Source organism: Tamandua tetradactyla, chromosome 5 (genome assembly GCF_023851605.1).
Source record: "Tamandua tetradactyla isolate mTamTet1 chromosome 5, mTamTet1.pri, whole genome shotgun sequence".
Lineage (NCBI taxonomy): Eukaryota > Metazoa > Chordata > Mammalia > Pilosa > Myrmecophagidae > Tamandua > Tamandua tetradactyla.
Window position 1 is genome coordinate 9,716,940 of NC_135331.1, and position 25,898 is coordinate 9,742,837.

The following is a 25,898-nucleotide window of genomic DNA, read 5'->3' on the forward strand; positions in this document are numbered from 1 at the left end:
GAATGTGTGTGTCTCACCTGGGGCCATATGCACCCCTTCCCAGACTTGCAGAGCCCCAGAGGGCTCAAGGAGTCCCCCCATGATTTCTGTTGGCTCTCACTCAACACATGCTGGTGCACATTAGCCAGGTTTCAGGGATTTTAATCAAAGTTAACATGTTTTTTGGAGGGGAGGGGGAACAAAATCTAAATCAGCATTTCTCGTAGACCAGTAAGGGTCAATTTTCATTACCAAAGAAATTATCAGTTTCTTTCATAATACAAAATAAACACTGCGTCCACTCTGGAGCTACTCAACCCACTCCTCAGGGCCGGGGCCGGGGAGCAGCTGCACACTTGAGCCCCTCATCTGTCACCAGGGCCCACATGGTCCACATCTCCAGGGGGCTGAGGCGATGCACCAGTAGGAGCCCTCTGTACAGGCAAGGGTCCAGGGGCTGCCGAATTCCGAATGTCTTGAAGCCGGGGTGGTGTGTGGGGCTTATCTCCAGTTTCTTCAGACACATCCCCACAAAGACGTCATCAATGGGGAAGAGTTCAGCCTCTTCCACGGCAGCTTGCAGATGCTGCACGGTGGCCCTGGACATGACATATCCTCCACCCCCAGTGTAGGGTGGGTAGTGGCGGGCCCTGTACATGGAGAATGGGATGAAGTATTTGACCCTCCTGTTCCTGTTGGGCAGGGCTTGATGGATGACGTCTCCCACCAGGAGGTCCTGGGCTGGGTCCCAGCCATTCAGGAACTCCAGCACATTGGGGACATGAACAAAGACATCGTCATCTCCTTTCAGCACAAAGTGGATCTGGGGGCAGGCAGCTGCCATCCAGCGCTGCAGATGTAGCTCCTTGAGTGTCAGGTTGAAGAAGTCCTCCGCAAAGTCCCACTGTAGGATATCATCAAACTCCTGACTCTCATAGGCCAGCAGCTGTGCGGGGGGTGCAGGGCCTGCTACCCCTAGAAGGAACACCAGCTTCAGCTGCCGGCCCCCAGCCCAGTGCCCCTCCCGGCCCCATGTGCCACGGATGGCCGCCCGCCGCTCCACGTGGCTAGGCTGCGACTTGACGGCCAGGAGCAGGTAGGTGTCCTCAGCACAGCCCGAGGGCTCCAGCAGGATGGAGAAATTGCGGCAGTGGCGATAGGTTAAGAAGAGGCGGTGACGGCTAGGCAGGGACAGGGACATATTAGCCACCGTGTGGTTGGGGGGACAGTGGCTGCGGTGGGGTTTGGGAGGCGCCCAGAAGGGCTGGCGGGCTGGGGAACCCCCAGCTGGCTTGGCCCCCTTCTTCAGGAAGAGCAGGCAGCTGAGCAGCAGCACAGCCAGGCTGTACAGGCCCAGCCAGCCCAGCCTGCGGAACATTGCAAGTCCCTGCAAGGAGAGAGCAGTGTGAGCAGGGCCATGAGCCCACTCCTCACCCTGGCTCCTGGCTTCCAATTCCCAAGAGCTGAGCGAGTTACCCACACCCAGCAGCTAACTGCCTGTTGGCTGTGGGAACTTCTGTCAAGTGTACTGTGGTTATAGCTAGAGTCCCTCCCTTGGGACAAACTAAGCACACCTGCTATGCCAGCCCTCACCTTCCTTCAGCCATCATCCAAGGGCTCTTGGAGCAAGTCTTCCCCCCCGAAAACTTGTAGCCACTTTTAGAACTAAGTCACCTCCAAAGTTCTCAGCATTTCCCAGGGCAAATTAGCTTTAGGTCAAATTCAGTCTAAGCATTAAGCCTGACTTCAGGGCTCTCCAGGCTAGTCAAATGTTTGTTAAAACAGTTCCTAAAGGAAAAATAAAGTCTGCAAGTCTTACGAGTCTGCTGCAGCAGGCTCACATTGGGTATCTCAGATTAAACTCTAGCCTTCCCCCTTGGGAAGTTTGCTTCCTCCTAGGAGAGGAAAGTACATTGCAGAGCAGCAGGTGGCAATGGCCACCAGAGAACACAGCTTCCCACCTGCCTGAGGTGGTCAGGGGTGCCTGACGTTTGGAAGTGTGTGTGTGTGTGTGATGGAGGGGGAGGGGAGACCTGGGGACTGTTCCAAGGATGGCTCTCTTGAGGCTACCATTCACTTTTCCACCCCTACCACTGAGTTCCGATGAGGACAGAGTAACCTACCCAAGAGCCACAGTGGCAAAGCCTGGCCTTGATTTTCCACCTCACAATTTGTTCCTCCGCCCTGAATAGCCGCCCCTTCACCTCCATTCTCTGATCAGACAGGCCTTCCTCCCTTCTAAGCAGTACATCTGTGTCACCCCCACTTGCCACCACCAGAAAAGCTTCTCTCAACCCTGGGGATACAGGAATATGGAAGGCAAGGCAGGCAGGGCCCTGTCCTGAGAGGAAACAACCCAAATAAATGCATTTCACCAGGTGCAGAAAAGAAAGTAAAGCAATGTAATGGAATAAGGTGCCTGGGGGAGCTTACGGTGCTTAAGAAAGTCCTTGATAAAGGGACATTTGAGCAAAAGAGCTGGGGGAAGAGTGCCAGACAGAGCTCCTGAAGGTGGTGGGAGCACTACACATTTGAGGAACAGGAAGACTTGAGTGTGGCTGGACTGTAAAAGGCGAAGTGGGAGTAACAACAGGCACCAGACCACCTGTCAGGGCCATGGTGAAGATGTGGGGAAAGGGCTTGGATTTTAAGAAACCACGTTGGCCCATTGGAGGATTTTGACAGAGGCAGTAAACAAATTTTCATTTTGTACAGGTCACTCCTGCTGCTGCTTAGATAAGGGCAAGAATGGAAACAGGGAGACCAGCTAGAAAATTGCATTAGCCAAGACCGAAAAGGTTAGTCTAGGGTGGCAGGTGTGGCGAGGGTGAGAGCTGCATGGATCTCAGGTGCAGGAGCCCAGGGCTATGGGAGGTGCCCCTGGGGGGTAGCGCAGGGGTGCTTTCCCTAAAGGCTGAAAGCAAGCGGTTCGGTTTTGCCTTAAGTTGTTGAGGGTCCCAGTCTGCCCCCTGCCTGGACAGTGCCCTCTGCAGCCACCAAACTGTCTTGACTGGTCCCCAGCTGCTTCAATCCCCTGCCCTCCATTCCCCGGAGCCCAGCAATGCTGCAGTGCCCGGGGCCTCCAGGTCTTTCCTCGGCCACAACCTCGGCCCCCTCCCAGCCCACACCCCTGCTGGGAACCGCCCGACTGAGCACCTGCTGAAAGCCAAGGAATGGGTTCATTCATTCAACGCAGCCGTCCTAGGGCGCGGGCTCCGCGGGCAGCGCCCCCGGGGCGTCGGGGAACAGTGACCATGGAGCCCCAGCGGGCTGAGCCAGCCCGAGCCGCGCCGGCAAGAGGCCGCCTGCCCCGATGGCCTGCTGGGAGTGGGCGACGACCCCTACCCAGGCCGCCGTGCGGCCCCCACGGCCAGCCCCAGCGCCGCACCAGGGAGGGTTCGGCGGCCTCCCGCCTGCCCGCGTGCAAGGACTCGGGGCGGCCCCCCGCGGACTTACCTGAGCCGAGACGCCGGGGCCCGGCACGCGCGAGGAGGAGCTCGCTCCGCGGAGCTGGGACCGGGAGTGCGGGGAGCACGCGGCTAGCTGGCCCCGCCCGCGCACTGCCCCGCCCCGCGAGGCGTGAAGACGGCGGCTGGGGCCCGGCCTCCCCCAGGTGTCTGCGGGGCCCGAGCGCACACCTGCCCCGCGCACCTGCCCGCGCCCCGCCCCGCTCCGGCTCTGCGCACCTGCAAGCGCCGAGGAGCCCGGCCCCGGGGAGGTCCCGGAGGGCGGCAGCGACCCCTTCCCCCCGCGACCCCGAACCCGACCCCGAGCGCCCCGAGGGCCAAGGAGACGCGGAGATGCGGGGGCGCAGAAAGGCCTTTAACTATCCGGCGGCGGGCGCGCGGCGAAGGCCCTGAGCGCCTCCTCCGCCGTGCGGCACTGGCGCAGCTGCACCTGCACCTCCACAGTCAGCGGCGCCGGCCGGGAGTCGTCCTCGTCCGCGGGGACCTCCGGCCTTTTCTTCTCTGGGGAGACAAGATCCCGAGGACGTAAGCGCAGGACCCCGGGCAGCCCCGTCCCCACCCCCACCCAGCGTCCGAATCAGAGATTCGCCCTCAGGTCTTAAATCATATTAAGGAATAAAATTAAGTACCATTTAGGTAAATATATTTAATAAGTCGCCGTTATTTGAAAGGAAAAAAAAATTCCTTTAAATTGGATTTATCCTAGAAAATCCAGGTCCCAAATACCGGGGAAAAGGCCCTGGCGGAGGCTGCCAGCGTTCCTGACCCCCCTGCGGGGCCCCAGATGCGCGGCTTAAGGAATTTCTAAGTGGCACGTTTAGCATTACTCAGGCCACGAACTACAACAGGGTCGGCCCCAGGGGGCGACCTTTCCTATTGCAACCTGCCCCTCCGCACCCAGGTAACCCCTTCGTGGGAAACCTTGCCTTGCTTGACTGTATCATTTCACCACCCAAATATGCACCCTCCAGGATAATTTTGCACCCCACACACGCTTTTTGAACTTCATATAAATAGAATCATTTGTATTGTTATATATGCATTCCTTTGTGTGTGGCTCCCCCCTCCTTTAAGCTTTTAACTTAAAAATAATTTCAAACTCTCAGGACAGTTGCAAAAAGAATATAAACCTATAGGAAAACTCCAGCATATTCCACCCTGATCCACAAATCCACCAGTTTTAACATTTGCCTCATTTGCTGTATCATTCTATCATCTATCAGTCTTCTAAACCTTGAGTGTAGGTTGCAAACATCTCGCTCCTAGAACACTTAACACTTCCACGTATATTTACGAAGAACAAATATATTCATCTCTGTAACCACCTTAAGTACAATTATCCAATTCAAGAAACTTAACATTGATACAAAGCTTACAGTCTGTTTCAATTTTTCATAAGTCGTCCCAATACTGTCTTTTTTTTTTTTTTTTTTTTTTGCATGGGCAGGCTCTGGGAATCAAACTCGGGTCTCCTGCCACTGAGCCACCTTTGTACTGCCCCCAATATTGTCCTTTTGATCAAAACTCTTCCATTTTTAGATCCAGTCTACGGTCACATACTGCATTAAATCATCTCTTTAGCTGCTCTGTTTTGTTTTTTTAATTGTGGAAACTTATACACAACATAAACTTCCCCATCTCAACCACTCCAAGGCACACTAGTTGTGGGATTAATCCCATTCAATGCTGGGCCACCCTCACACTACCATGACCAGAACTTTCCCGTCACCCCAAACCGAAACGAATTAATTTCCCTTTTGCACACTTTCTGTCTCTACAATACAGTTTGCATATCTACACGCTGTCCTTTCCTTTCTGGCTTCTTTCACTCAGCATAATATTTGCAAGGTTCATCCCTGTTGTGCAGTTACCAGCATTTCCTTTTTATGGCTGAGTAACACGCTGGGGCATGGCCAAATCACATTTTGTTGCTCTGCTCTGTACTTGATGGATATTTAGTCTTTTTCCTCTTTTGGACCACTATGAAAAACGCTGCAGTGATCTCGCTTTAGACTTTTGCAGCACCCAGCTGTTTTCCCTGTGTTCTATCTTTCGCTCGAATCCAGAGTATTCTATCTAAAACGTTTCTATGTCGGACACCTCTGTGCCGTCCCCCTTCCAGGTGGTCAAATCCAGGCTCCGCGCATTTCAAATAAGGAGCTGGAGGTGAACCGCTGCGGAGCCGGAAGGACCCCGAGTCCCCATCCCACCCCGGACCCCGCCCACTTCCCCACGCCTCCACCGTAGCCACCTGCCCACCGGGCTGCAGGGTCCGCGGGGCAGCATGAGGCTGGGGGGCTGCAGGAGCTGCCGGGCAGCATGGGGCTGGGGGCTGCGGGCACCGCGGGGCTGCAGGAGCTGGGGGGCTGCGGGGTCCGCGGGGCAGCCTGGGGCTCAGGGGCTGCGGGGCAGGCTTGCGGGCGTCCACGACCTCCCCAGCAGCGGGAAGCTGACGCTTCGGCTGTCTCTGGGCCTGTGGCCCCATAGCAGCGCCGCCCCCCAGCGCGTCCTCAGTAAGCGCCCCCCCGCCCGCAGGCCCCCGCCGTGGCTCTCACCTTTTTTAGCTATTTTCTTATTCTTCGCATCCTGAGGGAAAGAACCAGAACACAGAACGCTCGCTGGGGTGGGGCACACGGAGGAACGGGAGAGGGTCAGGGAGAATCTGAGCGTCTTGGGGGTACGCTGCTCCCCCCTTCCAGGGTCCCCAGCTGGGGCCGCAGGGTAGGGCCGGGTCTCAGGCCTGAGGAGGTGCCGCCCCCCTGGCCTGCCTTCCAGCACATTCTACTCTGACCGCCCCCACCCCGCCCCGGGCCGGGTCCCCGTGGGGAGGCGGCGCTGCCGTACCCTGGCCGCCGTCAGCTTGTCGGATTCCACGGTGCGGGCCACCCCGAAGTTGCACACGGTGGCCACCAGCGGCTCCCCCATGAGCAGGGGCTCCAGGCCCACCAGGCCGTGGCCCAGAACCCGCAGGACGGGCGGGTCCTGACGGAGCTCCCTCGGGGGCTCCTTCTTCTTGGAGGCCTTGCGCTCCTGGGGACAGAGGGGGCAGAGGGAGGGCAGCGAGGCGCGGCCGGGGACAGCGGCCTGGGCCCCCGCCAGGCCACCCACTGCCGTCACCTTCGCGGCATCTCTCTCTCCTTTGCCCTGGTCTTGCCCCTTCTTGTCTTTCTCTTCTTTTCTCTTCTCTTTCTCCTTCCCCTTCTTGACTTTGTCCCCTTTTCCCTTCTTGGCAGTCGAGGCGCTCTCCACAGCTGGAGGCAGCACCGGCCAGGAGAGGATCTGGGGGGGCAGGCGACGCGGGGCCGCCGTGACAGCAGCTCCCAGGTCCCTGCCGCCCCCCACCCCCACCCCAGGGAGGCGCCGAGACCCGCGCACCACCAGACGGGGCAGGGGGCAGAGGAGGGGCCGCGTGGGCGCGGCGGGAAGGGCCGCTGGCCGCGGCAGGGTCTGGCACTCCACCCCCCACACTTCCCCCCTCCCCCCTTCTACCCTCCCCCCGCCCCACCTTCTCCTCCACGATGGTCACGGTGGTTCCCGCGAGCAGGAAGGCCTTGAGCGGCACCAGGTCTCTGAGAGTGTGCTGCATCTCGTAACCGCAGGTAATGACGTCGGCCCAAGGCTTGCGGACCGTGCTGAAGAGAACTGTCCTGGGGAGGGGAGAGGGCAGCACCTTCACCCAGGGGCAGGGGCAGGGGCAGGGGCAGGGGCAGGGGCAGGGGCAGGGGCCCGGCCGCGGCACGCGCATGCGCGCACCCCACCAGGTGGGACCGGCGGCCGGACCATCCAGGCAGGGCAAGGGCAGAAAGGGATATGGGCCCGGGTGGGGAGCGCAAGGGTAAGTGAGGGGTGGGGGCTTCCTCAGGGCCATGGCTGCACACCCGACGGAATGGAAACAGTCCCAGAAGGGAAGATCAGCAAAACAGTGATTAAAAAGGTAGGAACATTATACGTTCCCTGAGTCTTTCCACAGTTATGTTCTAATGTCAACCCAAGTCCTCTTCACTCATGTGGCTTAACAAACTGAGTGTGGAAATTCATCCCGAAAATAAAGCAAGAATGACAAGGAATGCATTTAAAAGAGAATGATGCAAGCTGTGAACTCCAGCAATAGAACGTGACATTATTCACCCTCATATACATCATGCCTTGTCTAGTACTTGGCATCCCAAACATATTCTTTGAATGAATAGATGAATTAATAAAACGATTATTTTTGCCACCAGATTGTTAAAAACATAAGTGGAAAGCAACAATTCTCAAAACCATAAGACGCTGGGTAAAAGGCAGAAACAATGATCCCCAGATTCTAGAATCCATATTTAGAGTTAAACTTGCACTAGGGCACTACATGACAACCTAGAAGAATACATCGAAAAGATATAGCCCCAAAGTACGCGAAACAAAAACTGACAAAAGTGAAAGGAGAAACAGGCAATTCAACAATAATAGTTGGAGGATTCAATAACCCCACTTTCAATAATGGCTAGAACGAGACAGAAGACCAACAAGGCAACAGAAGACTCGAGCACAACTCCAAACCAACTAGATCTAACATATCATTGAACTGTCCACCCAACATTCTGGAATGCATATTTTTCTCCTGTGCACAGAGAACATTCTCTAGAAGAGACCATACGCTAGGGCATAAGACAAACCTCAATACATTTTTCAATAGATTTTAAAGGATTGAAAATCATGCTGTGCTGGTTTGAAAGGATGTATGTCCCCTAGAAAAGCCATGTTTTAATCAAAATCCCATTTCATAAAGGTAGAATAATCTCTATTCAATACTGTATGTTTGAAACTGTAATCAGATCATCTCCCTGGATGATGTGATTTAGTCAAGAGTGGTTGTTAAACTGGATTAGGTGATGACATGTCTCCACCCATTTGGGTGGGTCTTGATTGGTTTATTGGAGTCCTGTAAAAGAGGAAACATTTTGGAGAATGGGAGATTCAGAGAGAGCAGAGAAGAACAACATAGCCACGAGAAGCAGATAGTCCACCAGCCATTGACCTCTGAAGATGAAGAAGGAAAATGCCTCCCAGGGAGCTTCATGAAATAGGAAGCCAGAAGAGAAAGCTAGCAGATCATGCCTTGCTCGCCATGTACCCTTCCAGCTGAGGGAGAAACCTTGAACTTCATCAGCCTTCTTGAACCAAGTTATCTTTCCCTGGATACCTTTGAGTGGACATTATCTTGGCCTTAGAACTGTAAACTAGCAACTTATTAAATTCCCCCTTTTTAAAAATACCACTCTGTTTCTGGTATATCGCATTCTGGCAGCTACCAAACTAGAACACATGCCAAGTGTGTTCTCTAACCACAATGGAATCAGATTAGAAATCAACCAACAGATTGGGAAATCTGTTTCCAAAAATATGTGGAAATATGTGAAAATTCAAAACACACTCTTAAATAGCCAATGGGTCAAAGAAGAAATCATGAGTGTGTTAGCTGGAAGATTCAACTTGGTAAAGATGTCAGTTCTCCTTAAACTGATCTATAAAATTAAATGGAATCATAATAAACATCCAAACAGGACATTTTTAGGAATTCACAAATTGAATCTAAAACTCACATGGAAGTGCAAAAGTTCCAGGAGCCAAGATAATCTGGAAGGGTCATGAACAGAGCAGGCAATAATCACAGTCAAACTGAAGGGTGGTCTACAAAATACCCAGTGAGACTCTTCAAATGGGTAAGAGAGACAAGGGCAGACCAAAAGCGTGCCCCAGACTGGAGGAGAAGTAGGAGACAGGATGACTAAAGGCAGCACTAAAGAGCCGGGGTGGATCCTGGAACAGGAAAGGATATCAGTGGGAGACCCAGGAAACCCAAAGGAAGTCTGGAGTTAGGCTAATGATTCTGTCCCAGGGTTAATTTCCTAGTTTTAATAAATGTCCTTCAGCTATGTATGAAGTTAACAGTGGGGGAGATTGGGTGAAAAGTTTTTGAGAGCTTTCTGTACTATCTTTACAATCCTCTGTAAAGCTAAGATTATTTCTAAATAAAAAGTTTAAAAAGTAAGTAGGAAGAACTACTCTACTGGATAGAAAGCCTTATTATAAAGCATATTTATTGAGACAGCGAGGTACCGGCACATAGGTAAATAGACCAATAGAACAGAATAGAAAGTGCAGCCACAGACCTTGTATGTAAGGATATTTAATTCATGCAAAGGTATCTCTGGAGAGCACTGGGGAAAGAACTGAATTTTCAGTAAATGCTGTCAGGATCAACTGAATATTCATATGGAAAAAATGAAACTTGCATCTTACTCAAAAATCAGTTCAGGGTAGACTGTGGATCTAAATATGTAAGGTAAGACAATAAAGCTCCTACAAGACAACACAGGAAAATGTTTTCGTGGCCCCAGGGTAAAGAGAAATTTTTTAAATAGGACACAATTATATTTAAAACTTCTGTTTATCAAAAGACACAAATTGGGAATCTCTGCTTAATGGGGGCGGGGTTTCCTTTAGGGGCGATGAAAATGTTTAGTAACGAGACAGAGGCGGTGGTGAGACAACGTGGAGAATGTACTAAGTGCCACTGAATTGTGTACTCTAAAATGACTGCTTTTAACACTGTGAAAGCAATTAACAGCACCAAAATAGATATGTGCATGTGATTAAAAGGGGAAAATTATTGCTTTTGTTATATGAATTTCACCTTAATTAAAAAAATTGAAAATAAGAAGACATTATTAAGGGAGTAAAAAGGCAAGCCAGAGAATGGGAGAAGTTCTGGTGCACGGGTAGTCCAGTAGTTAGAATGCTTGCTTTTCATGCAGGAGACCCGGGTTCGATTCCTGGACCATGCATGCCCCCCCCCCCAAAAAAAAGAGAATGGGAGAAGTTACTTGCCACACATTTCATCAGAAAAAGACAGACAGATATATATATACATATAGTCAGAATACATAAGGAAATTCCACTAATCAGCAAGACAGACATATAATCCAAGAGGGAAAAAATGAGTAAGAGAATCAAACAGCAATCTGCAAAATATGAAAGACAAACAGCCAATCAAGATACAAAAAGGTACACAATGCCATCCTGGATGAGGGAAATGCAGATGAGGCCCACAAGGAGAAACTAACACATACTTAGGCAGAGGGGCTTGATGCTTGCAAGGTGGGGGCGTTGGCTGGCACCTGGGAGCCTGGATTTGGGGAAGGCCCCACCATCCCCTAACTGACGAGTGGCTCCCAGGGCCTAAAGCATTTGTACAAACAATGCACTTATGCTGGACGCCTGCTCCTTGTGAGGGATTTTAGGTATGGTGCCAGGGAGGGGATGCCTATGTGACTGACCCCTGATAAAAACCTGGGACTCCTAGGCTCAGGGGAGCTTCCCTCAACATTTCTACATGTTGTCACAGCTCATTGCTAGAGGAATTGTGTGTCCTGTGTCACTCGCTAGGAGGGGACCCTGGAAGTTGTGCCTAGTATCCTCTGACTGTGGCCCACCTGCGTCTTCCCTCTGCAGATTTGACTGTGTCCTTGCACTGTAACGGATCGTAGCCCTGAGTACAGCGGGATGTTGGGTCCCGTGAGTCCTCCTGGAGAATCACTGAACCCAGGGTTGGTCTTGGAGACCCCCCGCACAACAACCAACAGAACAGCCAAAATTACAAAGACTGACAAGAGTTTGCAAGAATGTGAGGCAATCAGAATTCTCATTTGTTGTCTGTGGGAGTACATATTGGTACAGCCACTTTGGAAAAATGACTGGCAGTTTCTCCTACAGCTATTCTAATCCCAGGTATGTGACCAAGAGAAATACATGCAAAAGAAATGTGCGTAAGTGTGGCGTGTGTGTGCAGGTAACAAAAAGATATGGACAGGAGTGCTCAGAGCAACATTATTCATTATCCCCCAAACATGGAGGCATCCCCAAAGTCCAACAGCCCCAGAATGGGAGAGAAAGTCGCACAATGGGACACTCCACAGAAGGACACTGAATGGGCTGCTACATACAACATGGATGAATCTCAGTAATAAAACTTTGAGCCAAAGAAGCCAGACACAAGAGCATACTGGGTGATTCCATTCATATAAAGGTCTAAAACAGGCAGAGCTAGCTAATGGCTCTAGAAGTCAAGGCGAGAGCTACCTTGGGGGTGTGGAGGTGGGATGAGGTGTGACTGGCAGCCACTATTTCTTGTCACGGCTGGTGGTTACACGGGGCTCTCCACTCACTGACCTGCAAGATGTGCCTCTGTCTCTATGGACCTTACACTTCAATCGGTTACTTAGAAAGAACAGAGCAGGACTATATGTCCAGAGCCCCTGCAGACTCAGCAAATTTCATGTTGATTTATAAAGAATTAAGCCATTTTTTAGTTAAAAAAATTATATATATATATATATATATATAAGTATATATTCATACACACACACATGTGCATGTGTGTGTGTATGTGTGTCTGTATAAGAAGAATTAGGGCATGACATGCACAAAATTTAACTATTTCTGAGCTAAATTGGATGGGGAAAGGAAACATTTATTTCTTAATTTATATAATTTTTAAAGTGGTAGAATTATTTATGGCTCTTGTTTATTTTTCTAAGATCTCAAAAAATAAAAACTTCAACAGGCACCAAAATGTGCATAACTGAGATTCCCTAGCACCCTTGTGCAAAGCTGGCTGGTCCCGCTTCCTTCTCCCTGCAGCAGCAGGGACAGCTGTCTGCTGCCCTTGCAGGGAACAGAGGCTCTTGATCGGGGTGGCTTTGGCTCCCATATTCTCAAAGGCCCACACCATTTGCTAGCAGCTGAGCTTTTCTGTTTCAGTACATTTTGAAAGATGCTAGCTTTCTAATTTCCTTGACAGCATCAAAGTAAAATCTGAGTGGGATGAAAGCTCAATTAACTAGAATTCAGCCACTTTAGGAACCTTAACTATCCACATTTTGTTTTCTGCTTTCCTTCCCAATGAGAAGAATCAAATAAGGAGAAAAGCTGACAGCAGGACTTTTGTAAACGAGCAAACAGAAATAAACCCTTTATGTTCTGAGATTAGTACCAGGTTAGATAAGAGCCATAGCTGAGGACCGAGTTCTTAGCAAATTGCCATCATCAAGAAAGACTCTTGGTCAAATAAGACCAAATACTGACACAGATGAAGCGGGCAGGTGGCCTCAGCAGAGCAGGAGGAGCCCAGCATCGGGGAGGCTCTCCTCAGCCCATGCGATGGGCTGGACAAATTCTAGATGGATTTAAAAAGTTGAACATAAAAGGTTTTCAATCCCAAAGACTGAAATGAAATGGGCTTTCCATTGACCATCTCTCTATTAACTCAAGGAATTCAACCATTCCGGAAACCTGGGTGGGCTGGGGCCCTGGAAGGTAAGGGCTCCAGGGATGAAGGGTGGGGAACAGGTGCTGCTGGGCAGGAGGGGGTTAAAGCATGGGGGTAGCACCCATTGGGGGCAGGGGGCACCGGTCGGGGAGCAGCCTGGAAGGCTCAGCTGCTGGAGCCCAACGGGAGGCAGAGCTGCCAGCAGCTCTGCACCTGCCTGCGGGACCTGGGGTCCCGGGTGGCTCCGAGCCCATCTGTGTCCCTACCCAGGGGAGGGGCAGAGCCGGGGGTCTATCCGCGGCCGCAGCTTGGCCAACTCTTCCGCAGAGTCCAGGGACCGCGGCAGGACCGCCGACCGGCCCGAGCCCACCGACTCCTCCAGCTCGCCCGATGCGCTCAGCGCCCCCGACTCCAGGGACTCCTCGGCGCCTTGGCTGCCCTCTTCAGGGAAGTCTTGCAGGAGGATTTCTGTGCTGAGTGAGGAGGGCTTGACGATCTGCAGGGGGACACACAAGCCAAGCCCAGGGGCTGTCCTTGCATTTCTACAGGGTGACCTGATCCTTTGGTTTTCATTCTTTTTTTTTTTTTACCTTTAATTTTGAAATAAATTCAAACCTGAAGGAAAGTTACAAAAACAATATAAACGCATTATACAGAATTCCCTTAACCCCTGTGGAGGTTTGAAGCAGTTTGTACCCAAGAGAAACCTGTTCCTAAAACCAGTCGGGCCCTGTAAGTCCCTGGTCTGGATGAGGCTCCTTCAGCTATGACCCGCCACAGTCACAAGGGTATTAATCTCCTAACTGCAGCCTGTTATAGGAGCATGAGTTCAGAGAGAGAGACAGAGAAAGCCTCAGGAAGCAAGAGGCCAAAATGGAACCTACAGAGGAGGGAATACCGGGAGACGCCCCATGTCCAGAGAAACCAGGACCCGGCAGCTCGCCCAGAGCCAGCATCGTGGGGAGAAAGCACCTCCTCCACGCTGCAGCCTGGACTTGAACCTCTTTCCAGCCTCAAACCCCAAATTAATAAATTCCCGTTGTTTAAATCGAACCTTTTCATCGTATTTGCTTTCAGCGGCTCAGGAAACTAAAATACCCTCTGCCCCACAGCCAGATACTCAGATTTACTATTAGCATTTGCCACATTTTTGTATGTCATTCCACCTATTTATCCATCCGTCCATCCATCTATCCATTCATCCATCTATTTTCTAAACATTTGAGGGCAGGTTGTATACCTCATGCTCCCTGAACACTCAGCATTCCCATGTCCGTTTCCGGAGAACAAGGACACTCACGAGCCACCTAAGTGAGGCGAGCATCCAACAGTGCAACACTGACCTAAATCTTACAGTTCCTTGGTTTCTCTTGTTTCTTTTAATTTTTTTAATATTAGGGCATTTGCAGGTTTCCTTAGAGTTTCCTTTGATATGAAGGGAGATGGGATGTGGGTACACCTGGAGGCTGGGACTGGGAGCTGCCCCCTGTTGGCCATTGTGCTGTTTGAAGGGACATATGTACCCTAGAAAAGCCACGTTTTAATCCTAATCCCATTTTGTAAAGGCAACCATTTCTTCTAATCCCTATTCAGTACTGTATGTTTGAAACTGTAATTAGATCGTCTCCCTGGAGATGTGACTCAATCAAGGGTGATTGTTAAACCGGATTAGGTGGAGACGTATCTCTACCCATTTGGGTGGGTCTTGATTAGTTTATTGGAATCCTATAAAAGAGGAAACATTTTGGAGAAAGACAGATTCAGAGAGAGCAGAGCAGAACAACATACCCACAAGAAGCAGAGTCCATCAGACAGTGACCTTTGAAGATGAAGGAAAATGCCTCCTAGGGAGCTTCATGAAATAGGAAGCCAGGAGAAGCTAGCAGATGATGCCGTGTTCGCCATGCGCCCTTCCAGATAAGAGAGGAACCCTGGCTGTGTTCACCATGTGCTTTCCCAGATGAGAGAGAAACTCTGACTGTGTTTGCCATGTGCCCTTCCACTTGAGAGAGAAACCCTGAACTTCATCGGCCTTCTTGAACCAAGGCATCTTTTCCTGGATGCCTTAGATTGCACATTTCTATAGATTTGCTTTAATTGGAACATTTTCTTGGCCTTAGAACTGTAAACTTGCAACTTATTAAATTCCCCTTTTTAAAAGCCATTTCATTTCTGGTATATTGCATTCCAGCAGATAGCAAACTCGAACAGCCATTTACTCATATTCCATGGGGTGGGGGGTAAGCACAGGTGAGAGGTACTCTAGATGCACGGGAGGGCTGAGTGGAGGGCCGTTCCCAGCCTGCAGTAGGGGTATGGACCAGAAGGTTCCAGGTTAGCCATTATCCAGAGCCCCAAGCAGCTGTTCTGCCTAGAAAGAACCCAGGGCAGCCAGAGGCTCACTCACCTGGGCCAGCACCCCGCCATACTCATTTCCTTCACCCTCCTCATCTTCCAAAAAATGGTAGGTTACGTAGTAGCTGTACGTGATAAAAGGGCCCTCAGGCCCTGGTTCAGAGTCCAGGACAGAGGTGTCTACGACCCCTGTGACATTTCCAATAGTCACCACAAACTGGGCCTCACAGGCCAGGAGATCTGCAAAGGTGAACAGGCAGGGCTGCAGGGACCAGCGGGGATGCACCCCGGAGGGCAGACAGCAAGAGAAGGAAGCAAAAGGATGGCCCCACCAATGGTGTCCTCCCAGGAGAGCTGAGCCCTCCAGACTGGCAGACTTGGGTTTACCCCCCAGCTCTGCAAGTTCAGACAGAAGGATCTGGGGTAAGTCACTGCACCTCTTAAAACCTGCTTTCCTCATCTGCACCATGGGGACAGTGACAGCTCGCTTTCAGAGGTGGTTACAGAGAGGACACAGGTGACCTCCACACACCAGAACCTTCTCTCCTGGCCTTCAGGAGGTTCTGATGCACCTGGGGGATGGGCCGCGAGGGGGCGCTCTCAAGTCACCATGGAAATTAAGTCACTGACTTCAAAAACTGTTTCCCAGTTCCCTAGGAATGGAGGGGACCTTGGTACCTCCCTGCCTACCACTGCTTCCCCCAAATCCCAACCACGAGGATCACAATCTGGGAGAAGGCTCTGACCACGAAGATAAGCTATACCTGAGGGAGGTAGGGGTCAAATGAGGAGTTGCAGGACACTTGGACACACGGCCCAGCTGGGGCGAGGCTGGGCAGGGCTGAGGCTCAGGGCCGCAGACACCACCCCATCTGACCACGCCCACCCACACACTCACCCCCACTGAGGCTGAGCCCCCGAAACTGGTGCTTCTCGTTGGGAGACACGGTGATGTCGTCCAGCACGCAGAGGCAGGGCAGGCTGTCGATGGTGAAGCCTCGGTAGTAGGGCACCAGGGCTAGTGGGTTGCCCTGCAGCACGAGCAGCCTCAGGTGCCGGAGCGTGCCCAGGCTGGCCATCATGCTCTGCAGGTCTGTCAGGTTGTTGAAGCCCAGGTCCAGGGAGACGAGGCTGGGCCTACAGTTGAGCCAGATCAAGGAGCCAGGGGGGCCAAGGGACGAGGCAGAGGCTGTGCCCTCCCCCCAGGCCTGCCTGGCCCGTGCCCTGGCATCCAGGCCAGACAGAAGCCTGAGGACTTGGGGGCAGACTCTGCCCATCCTCGATCCGCATACCTGGCTCTGCCCTCGACCCCAATCAGCTCCTGGGTCTGGGACAGCCTCCTGACTCCACTCCTCCACTCTCTCCATTCTCTCCTTGATACCCCCCTCCTTTTCTAGGCTCTGAGAGGCCCTCAAATCACCCTGCTTCTGCCTGACCGCGATTCACACCTTCTCTTGTCAGTTAAACATTCTGTATCTCCCGGAGAGCCTGATCCGTCTGGGAGGTTCTCAACACAGCTTTGTGACGGATTAAAGAAGGGGCCGAAGGATGCCTCTGTGTGGAAGGGCAGTGCGTGGGCAGCAGAGACGATGGGGAAGTGGAGGAACCTGGGCAGAAGGGTGCATGAGACTCTGGGGTCGAGGGGAGCAGACACTGGAGAATGCTTTCCAAGCCAGGCTGGGGTCACAAGAAGCTGTGTGGCTCACTTCTTGGGGCTGTGAGAAAAGCAGTGTGCAGAGGGCCCAGAAAGGAGAGGGAAAGGGTGTGCTTCAGGCCTGAGGGCCAGGGCCAAGGCATAGAGAGAGGCTGGCATGCACCTCCTGCCACAAACTCGAAAGGAGGGAAACAGATTTCAACAGAGGCCGGAAGAACACAAGAGGGGCACCTCATCAACATAACCTTTCCAGTCGCGCCCAACAATCTCCCACTGACCAGCCACTTCATCTCCCTCTCCTCCTCTCCCTTTACGGCCCGTCCTGCCCATGATGGCCACAAGCCAGGCAAAAGGAGAGGCATGAGAAAAACATCTCGTGGAGATGAGCACATGGATTTTACCCAGTAGAAGCCTTCTTCAAGAGAACTGGGGACCCATTAGCAAAATCTATTTGTAAGCAGGAGACCCTACTTTTTAATTTTCAAACAGAGAGAAATGGAGGTTTCACATATGTTTCTATGAAACCCAGATTAGCTAGGTTTACAATAAGTAGGTTTTCCAAGTAAAAAATCAGAACACTTGGTACCCTGCCCATGAGATTGTGTTTGAAATCAGCTGACCCAGAAAGTCCTATCTGTAAGGTTTCCCTTCTGTGCTACATTCCCTGACAGCCACGGTCAAGGCAGAAAGGAATCCTGAGTCGTCGTACATGGCCAAGACCACAGAAAACAGAATGGAAGGGAAAGGAAGTAGGACATTATGGTCCAACTTTCCCTTGGACCTTATCTACTAAGGTCCCTTATCTATTAAGTCTTTTCTCGAGCTTACATGGTTGGGCCACCTGTGGTGGCTTTGAGCTCTGTACCCCAGAAAAACACGTTTTTAATCTTAATCCATTCCTGTGGGTGTGAACCCTTGGTAGAGAGGAACTTTTCAGGTGTTCTTTCAGTTCGGGTGTGGCCCAGCTGAATCAGAACGGGTCTGAGTCCTGTTACTGGAGGCCTTTTAGAGGAGGTCACAGAGAGAGAAGCTATAGGAGCAGCCAGAAGCTGGAGGTCGACAGAACCCAGAAGAGAAAGGAGAGGATGCTGCCATGTGACGGAAAAGCCCTGGAACCCCCAAACTCGCCAGCCAGCCAGAAGATACTGACCTCAGGAGGAAGCCAGCCTTCTAGCCTCTGACACCCAGAGCCAACCATTTCCTGTTGTTAAACCAACTTCTTGTATATTTGTTTTAGCAGCTGAAAAACTTAAAACACCACCTGAGGGAATTTTCTCCAGGGTATCTGGGGGAAGGGGCAAAAAAGTATAGATGTGAATCTACGCTTTCTGCTCTTGCCAAGGCTGTGAGGATGCGAATGCCAGTGACTTCATCCCACGGCAATGTTACCCAGGACCCTGGACTCTGGGGCCTTTTCACAGCAGGCTTCGAGAAGCTTTCCTGGCCTAGCTCATTTGACCCCATCACACCTCTCAGATCCCAAGGTATCAAGTTTTCCACTGCAAACCCATCAAACAGGCAAAATCAAGCATAAACAACTGGAAAGTGGTCATTCCCCACAACTCTAATGCAGACTGAGTTTTCAATAGCAATGAAGCTTCCAGATTAAACAAAAGAGTTGGCTGTAAGGCAGAAGTTCTCAACTGGGTGTGATTTGTGCTCAGGGGATGTTTGGCAACATCTGGCAACATTTCTGGTCCTTATGACTTGGATGGGAGGTGCTCCCGGCATCTGGTGGGTGGAGGCCAGGGAGGCTGCTCAACAGCCCCCAAGACACAGGTCAGCCCCCCACCCCAAAGTCTCATCCAGCTCCCAAATACTGAGTTCGAGAACCCTGCTCCAGGGGATGGCCTCAAAGCAAAGGGTCCTGACTTACTCCCACTGCCTCTTGGAGTTCTTCCCTGGGGGTCAAATTGGGTCAGAGAAATAAATCCGTGATGTGGAGTTAGCAACCAGCCAAGAGTTACTAGAGAAAAGAGCCAAGCTGGGTCTTTCAGCCCACCACTTAATCCCTCCCTCCTTCTTTCCATGTCAGGCTCCCGAGTTACCAGTGATTGGAGGTGACGTATTGACTTTCCAGGGGGCCCAGCAGTTTGTTGTGGCCTAGTCCCAGGTGCTGGAGGCCCGGGGGCGGGCAGGTGCACAGACACTCCAAGCTAGCGATGGCATTACCATAGAGCTCCAACACCTGAGGGGACAGGAGCAGGGAGGTGGCAGGAAGGTTCAGTGTGAGCGTCTGCTTCCTTCCATCCTGGGAATCTTAGAAGAGGAACTAGGAATTATCTGTGCCAGGCCTGTATCCAACTGGGCTCCCTTCTAAAAATCTGTACCAAGAAAAAATTTTCTGCAGCAGGTTTAGAAAGTTTCTTATCAATATGAGGCAGAAACTTCAAAATTCGGAATGGGAGGTAATGTTGGATTGCAGTGGGACGGAAGTGTTATAACATTGAGAAAACTTCTCAACGCGTGGGGCTGTGTCTAGAGAAGCCAAGGGGGCCCTGGAAGGCATCGGGAATAAAAATCAGAGTGAGAGAAAGTTCTCTTGTTCTCTTTTACTTCTCATTCCAGTCTCACTTGGCTTTTTTTTTTTTAACATGGGGCAGAGCCATCTTTCTAATGGCTTTTGCTACTAAGTCGACTATTCTCACCATGTAATTTAAAACGGAGACCATTTTGTTTCAGAGGCTCACAATAAGGCCCGGCCTCCCTGTGAAAGCCCAGTCACAGCCACAAGGGCCACCGTCTGCACTAGAGGCAGAACAAGGGCAGGGCCTGCGGGTAGGCCTGGCCCAAAGACCCCGAAGGCCACCTGGGCTCTTCACCTTGAGAGTCGGGGGGAGATTGGCAGCATTGATTTCCTCGATTCGATTGGCACTCAGTACCAACTCTTCAAGGTTCATAAATTTCAGGAGGTCTCTGTCCACCAGGCTGACCTGGAAGGGAGGAAGAAGGAAAGTAAGAGAGCTTCCTTTCTGGAGCAGAAACTACATCAACATTAGGAAAGCTCATGTTTCCTAATATAAGGAAACTGACCTTACATTCCTGACCCCTCACGAATCCACCCCTTGCCCATCCTCTGTCAGCTCAATGTCCAGGTGAGCGTTCTCTGTCCCTCCTTAGACTGTGCGTTCCCCAGGGCAGGAACGGGGCTTCCTTGCTGCCAACCCCAGCTCTGCGGTGAACCCGCATCTACTGGCTGGCTGGTGCTGAAGTGAGTTAAGGGCTCAAGGCCTCACTCTCATCTACAGAGCCCAGGGTCAGACGGGAAGCCTTGGTGACCTTCATGTGAACCTTCAGCAACCTGCAGCCTCCAAGGCCCTGGGGCCCCTCCTGGCTGGGCTTCTTACTCCAAGGGTGACCAGCCATCCTAGTTTGCCCAGGATTGAGGGGGTCCCCAGGCAGGGGACCCCTCACCAAAGAAGATACAGAGACGGCAGATAAGCATATGAAAAGATGCTCAACCTCATATATCATGAGGGACGGGCAAACTAAAGCAGCAGCGAGATCCCCACTGCGCACCTGTTAGAATGCCTAAAGTCCAAAACACCGACACGCCCTGTACCAATTTGAAATGTACTCTAGAAAAGCCATGTTTTAATCCTGATCCATCTTGTGGAGGCAGCCTTTCCTTTTAATCTGTATTCAGTACTGTAGGTTGGAAACTTGATTAGGTTATCTCTACGGAGATGTGACTCACCCAATTGTGGGTATTAACCTTTGATTAGAGGGAGATTTGACTCCACCCATTCCAGGTGGGTTTTGATTAGTTTACTGGAATCCTTTAGAAGAGGAAACATTTTAGAAAAAGAGTGAGAGTCAAGAGAACCACAAGAGCCCACACAACCAGAGACCTTTGGAGATGAAGAAGGAAAACGCCCCCAGGGGAGCTTCATGAAAGAAGAAGCCTGGAGAAAAAGGTAGCAGACGTCACCATGCTTGCCATGTGCCTTTCCAGCTGAGAGAGAAAACCTGAACGTCATCGGTCTTTCGTAAGTGAAGATAACCTCTTGCTGGTGCCTTAATTTGGACATTTTATAGACTTGCTTTAATTTAGACATTTTCATGGCCTTAGAACTGTATACTTGCAACTTAATAAACTCCCCCTTTTAAAAGTCATTCTCCTTCTAGTGTATCCCCTTCCAGCAGCCTGCAAACTAGAGCACCCCTAAACGCTGCTGAGGGCGTGGGGCAGCAGGAACTCCCATCCCCTGCTGGTGGGAACCCAAAATGGACCAGCTACTCTGGAAGTCAGTTTAAACATAGGTCCAGCCATCGCTTTCCTGCGTATTTGCCCAAATGAGTGAAAACCGATGTCTGCACAGAGACCTGCACCCAACTGTTTATGGCAGCTTTATTCACAGTTGCCGGGCAAATCAGCATGAGTTGTCACCCTACTCACACCCCAGGCCTACTGGGTAAGTTCACAATTTCTCTGGGAAAAGAGAAGCAGGGGCTCAGGGAGGTGGAGACCAAATTTTCATGCAAAGTTCAGGCTCTGTCATTGACAGAAACAAAAAAAAGGGGTTTCTGGTCACAACAATTAATACGGTATTGTGCCAACCCCCCCCCCCGCCACCTCCACCCCACAGTTTGAATGACGTGAAACCAATAAAGGCACTTTGAATGGTCTTTACTAGGACCCAGAGGGGCCGGTGGCAGGACAGGCCACCAGGCAGTGGAGGAAGGTACACGACACTGCCAAGGGCGAAGAAAGGTGGCCCCGCTGGGTGGACAAGTGGGTGAGGTTTGTGAGCAGAGGGCCGGGTCAACCTTGAGGGGTTCCCCAAAACAGGTCTCCCAAGGGGCTGAGAAGAAGGACACTGTACTGGATTGAATAGTGGCCCCCAAATTCATGGCCTGCCCAGATCCTCAGAATGTTACCCTATTTGGAAATAGGGTCTCTGCAGATGTGTAGGGAGGACCTTAAGTCTTAATGTGATCCTGCCTTTATACGAAGGGGGAAACGTGGACACAGAGGTGTGCAGGCCATGGGACGACAGTAATGCAGCCACAAGCCAAGGGACACCCGCAGCCCCCTGGAAGGATTCTTGCCTGGAGCCTTCTGAGGGAGTGTGACACTGCCACCTTGATTTCGGGCTTCTAGTCAGAACTGAGAGAATGAATTTCTGTTGTTTTGAGCCCCCTTGGGGGTGGTCCTGTGTCACGGCAGCTCTGGGAGACTCAGTCACCCCACGTCTCTGTCACGCCCGTCCTCACTGCCGCGGTCTGGTCAGTAATGCCTGTGAGGGCCGTGGGGGCCTCTCTGGTATCAGACTCTGGGGTTGTCTGCTCCCAGCACCCACCTCCTTATCCACTATGCGCAGGGATCTGAAGTAGGAGTAGAAGAAGGAATCTTTGAGCCTCAGGGGGTTTTGGATGGCCAGCTCTCTCAGGAAGCAGTCCTCCTTGCTTGACTCCTCCAGCCAGGCCCAGGGGGAGTGAGGACTGCGGACCAGGCCCAGCAGGGAGTCCTCGGTCTCCTCCCCGGCGCCTGCAGCCTCCTCCTCCTCTCGGGGGATCAGCTCCCTCCACGTGCTCCACCTCTGAGGCAGGAAGCGGGACTTATTCTGCAGGGACAGAGGTGGGGAATTTCTCTACTTATGACTTAACCACCTTAAAGGATGTGGAACAGATTGCAGAATAGGACAAATAGGGAGAAAGTGTTAGAAATGTAGGCAGTGAAGAAATCAATTTTGACTGATTATGAACCCTGGCTGTACCTACAGGTATGGGAAGATAAAAAATAATTAAAAGGTCCAGTTCCTGCCTAGTTGAGAATCTTAAACATGTAAATACAAATGATTAAAAGCCACACTCAAAAAGTGCAAAATCAGGCAGGCCACGGTGGCTCAGCAGGTAAGAGTGCTTGCCTGCCATGCCCGAGGACACGGGTTCAATTCCCGGTGCCTGCCCATGTTAAAAAAAAAAAAAAAAAGGGCAAAATTATGTACAAGATGCCAGGAGGTACAAAAAGCAAGTTAAACCTACAACTACCATATGACCTGGTGTGCTGGCTTGAAACTGTTGTGTACCTAGAAAAGCCATGTTCTTTACTCCTGAGTCAATATTGCTGGGTGGGATATTTTTTAAGTTGTATCCATGGAAATGTGACCCACCCAATTGTGGGTAGGACCTGCGTTCAGGTTGTTTCCACGGAGATATATCTCCACTCATTCAAGGTGCGATCATTTACTAGAGTCCTTTGACAGGGAACCATTTTGGGGAAAAGCTGGAGAGGTGACAAAGCCAATATAAGACCCACGTGTTTGGAGACGCAGAAAGTAAACGCCCCTGGGGAAGCTGTTTGAAACAAGAGGCCAAAGACCCCAGCAGATGCCAGCCACGTGCCTTCCCAGCCGACAGAGGTGTTCTGGGCCCATCGGCCTTTCTTTAGAGTTAACATCTTTCTCTGGATACCTTAATTTGGATACTTCTATAGTCTTAGAACTGTAAACTTGCAGTTTACACAGGGAAATACATTCCCTGTATAAAAGCCATACCATTTCTAGTACATTGCATTCTGGCAGCTTTAGCAAACCAAAACACCCAGCAATTCCACTCAAAGGTAAAACCCCAAAGAAGTGAAAACAGGGACTCAAACAGATACCTGCACACCAAAGCTCACAGCAGGAGTCACAGTAACCAAAAGGTGGAGACAACCCAAGTGTCCAACGAAAGACGAATGGATAAATAAAATGTGGCATTACTCAGTCATAGAAAGGACTGGCATTCTGATACATGCTAACACACGGATGAACCTTGAAATCATTATACTGAGTGAAAAAAGCCTGACACTAAAGGACAAATACTGTATGATTTCACTTATATGAAATATCTAGAATAGGCAAATTCATGAAGCCAGAACATAGACAGAGCTTACCAGGGGCCGAGGTAGGGGGTGGGGGCTGGAGAAGGGAATGCAGAGTGACTGCTTCATGGGTGGTTTCTATTTGGAGTGATGAAAAATTTGGAAATAGTGGTGATGGCTGCACAACATTGTGACCGCATGAATGGCACTGTATTGTAAGCTTAAAAATGGCTTAAGTTGCAAACTTGGTAATATTTTACTGCGAAAAAAAGATTAAAGGAGGAAAAGTATGTAAGGTGACTAATGAAGAGTAGACACTGAAAAAAAGGGGGGGAGGGAACACTTGTGGGACATAACTAATCAAGGAAAAGCCTTCCTCTGGAGAAGAGGGGGCCACGCTGCAAAGGTAAGCGCAGACCCTCTAGATGAGAGAAGGGAGTGGAAAGGAAAGAATGGGGTCTGGCACTTATTCTGCCTGTGCCCTCCTCCAGCCCACCCTTGTGAGCCACCTTCGACCCCCTACAGCCTAGCACATAGCGGGCGCTCACTCAGTGTGTGCTGACTAAGCATATAAACTATTATTTCCCTGACTGGTGTCTTGGTTTTCGCCTCTACAAAAACCGGCACGCCAGGGCGCTGAGGACCCACCTCCACCTTCGGTGGGTCCCGACACCCTCCTCCCTTCTGCCTCCCTCAGCCCCGGGACTGGGCGCTCCTGAGCCCGGTCCTGGCTGGGCCGGGCAAGGCCCCCGGAGGCCCAGCCTCTCACCTCGGCGACGAGGCCGCGGGCGCGGGCAAGGAGGGCGGCAACCTTTGGCGCAGGGCCCGCGCGCTCCGCGGGACACGCCCCGGCCTGTGAGGACTGACCCACGCGCGACGGGGGTCGTCCCCCAGGCGACAACTGTTTACCCCCAAAAGAAGCCTGGCGTCTCAAGACGTCTGGGGTGTGGGATGTCTGAGAGAATGAGCGGCCCTTCCGCAGACCAGCCTGTGGGGCTCGCCCAGGTCCGGACTCCAGCCTGGCCGGGAGGTTCCGTGGGCGCCCACGGGCCCGGTGGGGGCCTCTTCTGTCCCCTCCTCGGTGCTCCCACGCCACCCCCGCCGGGTCGGCCGCTCCCTAGATGCCCAGACCCAAACCTTCCCTCATTCATCTCCGAGACCAGCCAGCTCCTGGCCCAGGCCGGCCCTATCCCGCCCCTCCGCCGTCGGAGGCCCAGCCGGCCCCCTCGGCCGCCGCCCCCCAGCCCCGCTGCGCCCCAGCCCCGCTCCCCCGGCCCTCCCCTCCGGCTGCCCGCCCTCCTCGGCCCGCCCTCGCGGCGCCCGCACCCAGCTGCCCAGGCCGCACGGGAACTCGCGCAGACACAGCTGCCGCAGGTGCTCGCGGACCGCCTGGCTCACGCTCCCGCCGGGCGCCTCCATGCTCCGGTGCCGCGCGGCCCTCGCGGGTTGCCAGGCAGCCGCTGGGACGCCTGCGCGCCGCCGCCACGCGGGCGGGGGACTCGGGCTCGAGTTGGAATCAACGAGTTGAAAGTTTGGCTGTGGGCAAACTTGTCTTGAAGGAAGAGGTCTAACACGGAATCAGAGACCCTGACTCGGCCACAAACGACCTGGATTTTGTCTTCTGGCCTCAGTCATCTCATCTGTAAAAATGAGATAATAATACACTTGCCTACTTAAAAATTAGGCCTAAGGGTCACCCCCAAGAGAACCTCTTTTGTTGCTCAGATGTGGCCTCTCTCTCCAGCCAACACAACAAGCAAACTCACCACCCTCCCCCTGTCTACGTGGGACATGACTCCCAGGGGTGTGGACCTTCCTGGCAACATGGGACAGAAATCCTAGAATGAGCTGAGACTCAGCATTAAGGGATTGAGAAAACTTTCTTGATCAAAAGGGGGAAAAGTGAAATGAGACAAAGTGTCAATGGCTGAGAGATTCCAAACAGAGTCAAGAGGTTATCCTGGAGGTTATTCTTACGCATTAAGTAGATAGCACCCTGTTATTCAAGATGTAATGGAGAGGCTGGAGGGAACTGCCTGAAAATGTAGAGCTGTGTTCTAGTAGCCATGTTTCTTGAGGATGATTGAATAAAGATATAGCTTTCACAATGTGACTGTGTGATTGTGAAAACCACGTGTCTGACGCTCCTTTTATTTACCATGCCAACAGACTAGTAAAACATATGGAATAAAAATAAGTAATAGGGGGAACAAATGTTAAAATAAATTTAGTTTGAAATGCTAGTGATAAATGAAAGCGAGGGGTAAGGGGTATATGATATGTATAATCTTTTTTTTTCTGTTATCGTTTTATTCCTTTTTCTGT

General features: G+C 51.6%; 2 protein-coding genes across 2 annotated transcripts; both read right to left on the reverse strand.

The window, feature by feature from the left end:
• Positions 1-10: 10 nt before the first annotated feature.
• Positions 11-3,226, reverse strand: B3GNT4 (UDP-GlcNAc:betaGal beta-1,3-N-acetylglucosaminyltransferase 4). The gene has a single exon (XM_077159739.1). It carries the CDS (start codon positions 1,355-1,357, stop codon positions 305-307), a length of 1,053 nt encoding a protein of 350 aa, XP_077015854.1. The 5' UTR covers positions 1,358-3,226; the 3' UTR covers positions 11-304.
• Positions 3,227-3,688: 462 nt separating this feature from the next.
• LRRC43 (leucine rich repeat containing 43) lies at positions 3,689-24,998 on the reverse strand. Its single transcript, XM_077159735.1, has 12 exons — positions 24,900-24,998; positions 22,069-22,332; positions 19,588-19,698; positions 18,814-18,953; positions 16,010-16,248; positions 15,164-15,351; positions 13,023-13,252; positions 6,952-7,093; positions 6,564-6,725; positions 6,291-6,476; positions 6,002-6,032; positions 3,689-3,947 (listed from the first exon to the last, which is right to left on the reverse strand). Exons 1-12 carry the CDS (start codon positions 24,990-24,992, stop codon positions 3,802-3,804), a joined length of 1,932 nt encoding a protein of 643 aa, XP_077015850.1. The 5' UTR covers positions 24,993-24,998; the 3' UTR covers positions 3,689-3,801.
• Positions 24,999-25,898: the final 900 nt, after the last annotated feature.